Source organism: Alnus glutinosa, chromosome 2 (assembly GCF_958979055.1).
Source record: "Alnus glutinosa chromosome 2, dhAlnGlut1.1, whole genome shotgun sequence".
Taxonomy (NCBI): Eukaryota; Viridiplantae; Streptophyta; class Magnoliopsida; order Fagales; family Betulaceae; genus Alnus; species Alnus glutinosa.
This window is the reverse complement of record NC_084887.1, coordinates 7,185,874-7,188,131: the sequence shown is the minus strand read 5'-3', so window position 1 is coordinate 7,188,131 and position 2,258 is coordinate 7,185,874. Positions and strand designations below refer to the sequence as shown.

The 2,258-nt window shown below is 38.2% G+C and overlaps 1 protein-coding gene across 1 annotated transcript; it reads left to right on the top strand.

Moving 5' to 3' along the window:
* Positions 1–917: 917 nt before the first annotated feature.
* Positions 918–1,962, top strand: LOC133860245 (F-box/kelch-repeat protein At1g16250-like). The gene is made up of 2 exons (XM_062295885.1): positions 918–1,560; positions 1,646–1,962. The coding sequence occupies exons 1-2, from the start codon at positions 918–920 to the stop codon at positions 1,960–1,962; spliced, it is 960 nt and encodes a 319-aa protein (XP_062151869.1).
* The last annotated feature ends 296 nt before the right edge of the window (positions 1,963–2,258 follow it).

The window sequence follows — 2,258 nt, the reverse complement described above, 5'->3', positions numbered from 1 at the left end:
AAAAAAAAAATAAATAAATAAATTCAGAAGAATAATGGTTAACGTTAAATTCCCACTTGTTTTAAAAATTTAAACAAATAAAAAAAAGATAAATTTAGTCATTTAATTTAATCAATACTTTAATACTTACCATTATTTATGGGCTCAAATCACCATCACGTATGAGTTCAAACTCTCTTCACTTGTTTTAAAAGTTTAATTAAATGCATGGATAGAAAGAGGTAAATTTAATTATTTAATCAATATTTTAATACTCACCATCACGTATAAGCTCAAACTATCAAACTGTCTTTTAATAAGTGAGGCCTGGACGTGAAATATTTAATTCAAATAATAGTTAAATGAAAGAGACACAGTTCGAACTCAGGACCTCTACTCTAATACCATGTTAAATCAGTATTTATCCCAAACGTTTAAACTAATAGGAAAATATAAATTTAATCATGCAATCAATACTTTAACACTTAATACAACTTTTTTATTATACAATTATCTTACAACGCTAATTTGAAAGTTTCAATATGTACTTAGATTTTTTTTTTTTTTTTATTTTTTTTGTTTAGTAGTGACTGATCAAATAATTATTTGTTGGAATTGCCAATAAAATAATTGTAAAATGAAAATGTGATTTGAAGCATTACTCAATTCAGAATGGGAAAGAAAATGAAATCGGATTCTGCTTAGCGTTCTTCCTTGTATATATTAATCATACTTTAATCTATCTGTCAATGAAAAAGGACAATAATATGGTGACAGACATACTAAGTATGCAGAGATGATGAACAAGAAAATCCTTAGATTTTAGCTCCATAAACCAACACTATTCTCCCTTAGTATTCCCCGCTTGCCTCCCACTATATCTTCACCCACCTCCCCACTACCAAAATTCCCTCGCCTTCACTTCAAAGCTGGCTCCAATGGCTTCCCTTTCCCGTCGAATCTATGCGTCATTTTGCTCTAGGCATCCATCACCAACCACAAACATGTCTAACTGGATAGAGTGTTACAATCCCTCAAACAATGCATGGCACCACGTTAGCAGAGTTCCGGGGCTAATCGAAAACCATATTCTAAAAGGGTTTTCAATGGCGGTCATGGGGGGCTCAATCTTTGTCATCGGCGGCCGGCTTTGCCATAAAATGGAGGTAGGCGACAACGATAACCCCAACGATATTGTTGAAGTTGATCTTGAAGTCCTCTCGTCTGTGCTACGATACGATATTGGCGACGATGCGTGGTTCAAATGCGCGCCTCTCGGCACGCCGCGGTTTGATTTTGCATGCACTGTGTGTGAAGACAAAATTTACGTGGCCGGTGGACAATGCGCGTTAGCTAGCGCCAAGGGAGTGTCGTCAGCGGAGGTGTATGACCTAGGGCGTGACATGTGGGAAGCTTTGCCGAACATGAGCACTTTGAGGTACAAATGTGTTGGGGTGACTTGGCAAGGGAAAGTCCACGTGGTAGGAGGGTTCGCGGCGAGAGGAGATTCATGGGATACGATGGAACGAAGCTCAGCTGAGCTGTACGACCCAGATGGTTCCAGGTGGAAAGTGATTGTGGGTATGTGGCAATTTGATGTGCCACCCAATCAAATCGTAGGCGTTGGTGGGAAGCTTTTTAGCTCGGGAGATTGCCTGAATGCTAGCTTGGAAGGGTCATATTGAGGCGTACGATGAGGAGCTTAATATATGGAAAGTTGTGGAAGGATCAACAACCATATCATTTCCAATTTCCACGCCCACAAATCGGCGGCTTTACCTTACAATGGCACCAATTGGGACCGACCTTTACTTCTTGGCAGGCTATCGTATGCCGGCCCCGGCGGGGGAGATATCGAGAATGAAGTCGGTTGTCCACGTTTTCAACACGACCTCAAATGGGGATAAATATTGGAGGAGCTTTAAGCCAATAGAAGAGGAAGAGGAAAAAGAGCTTTGTAGCCACGGTTGTGTTGCTTGTTAGAATCACGTACGGCTTCCTAATGCGGTCACAGAAAATTAAAATAACACTAATACTATATTAAAATAATAAAATAAAAAAGGATTTATGTGAGAAGTAGGATGTTACAAAAGAGTGTTGGTAGAGACTATTTTCAAAGTTGATGTGGCTTTTAAAATCATCATCGACTCTAAATCCAATAAAGATTAATCCCAAATCCGACAATAATTTTAAAAGTTACATCAACTTTGAAGGATAAAAAAAAGAAGGATAAAAATATGGTCCCTATCATTACTCGTTAGAAAATTGTGATTGCACCA

Coding starts and splice junctions, on each gene's coding strand:
- LOC133860245 (XM_062295885.1), top strand. CDS start 918: ATGGCTTCCCTTTCCCGTCGAATCTATGCGTCATTTTGCTCTAGGCAT. Junction 1,561..1,645: donor CAGGTGGAAAGTGATTGTGG/GTATGTGGCAAT, acceptor CCTGAATGCTAG/CTTGGAAGGGTCATATTGAG.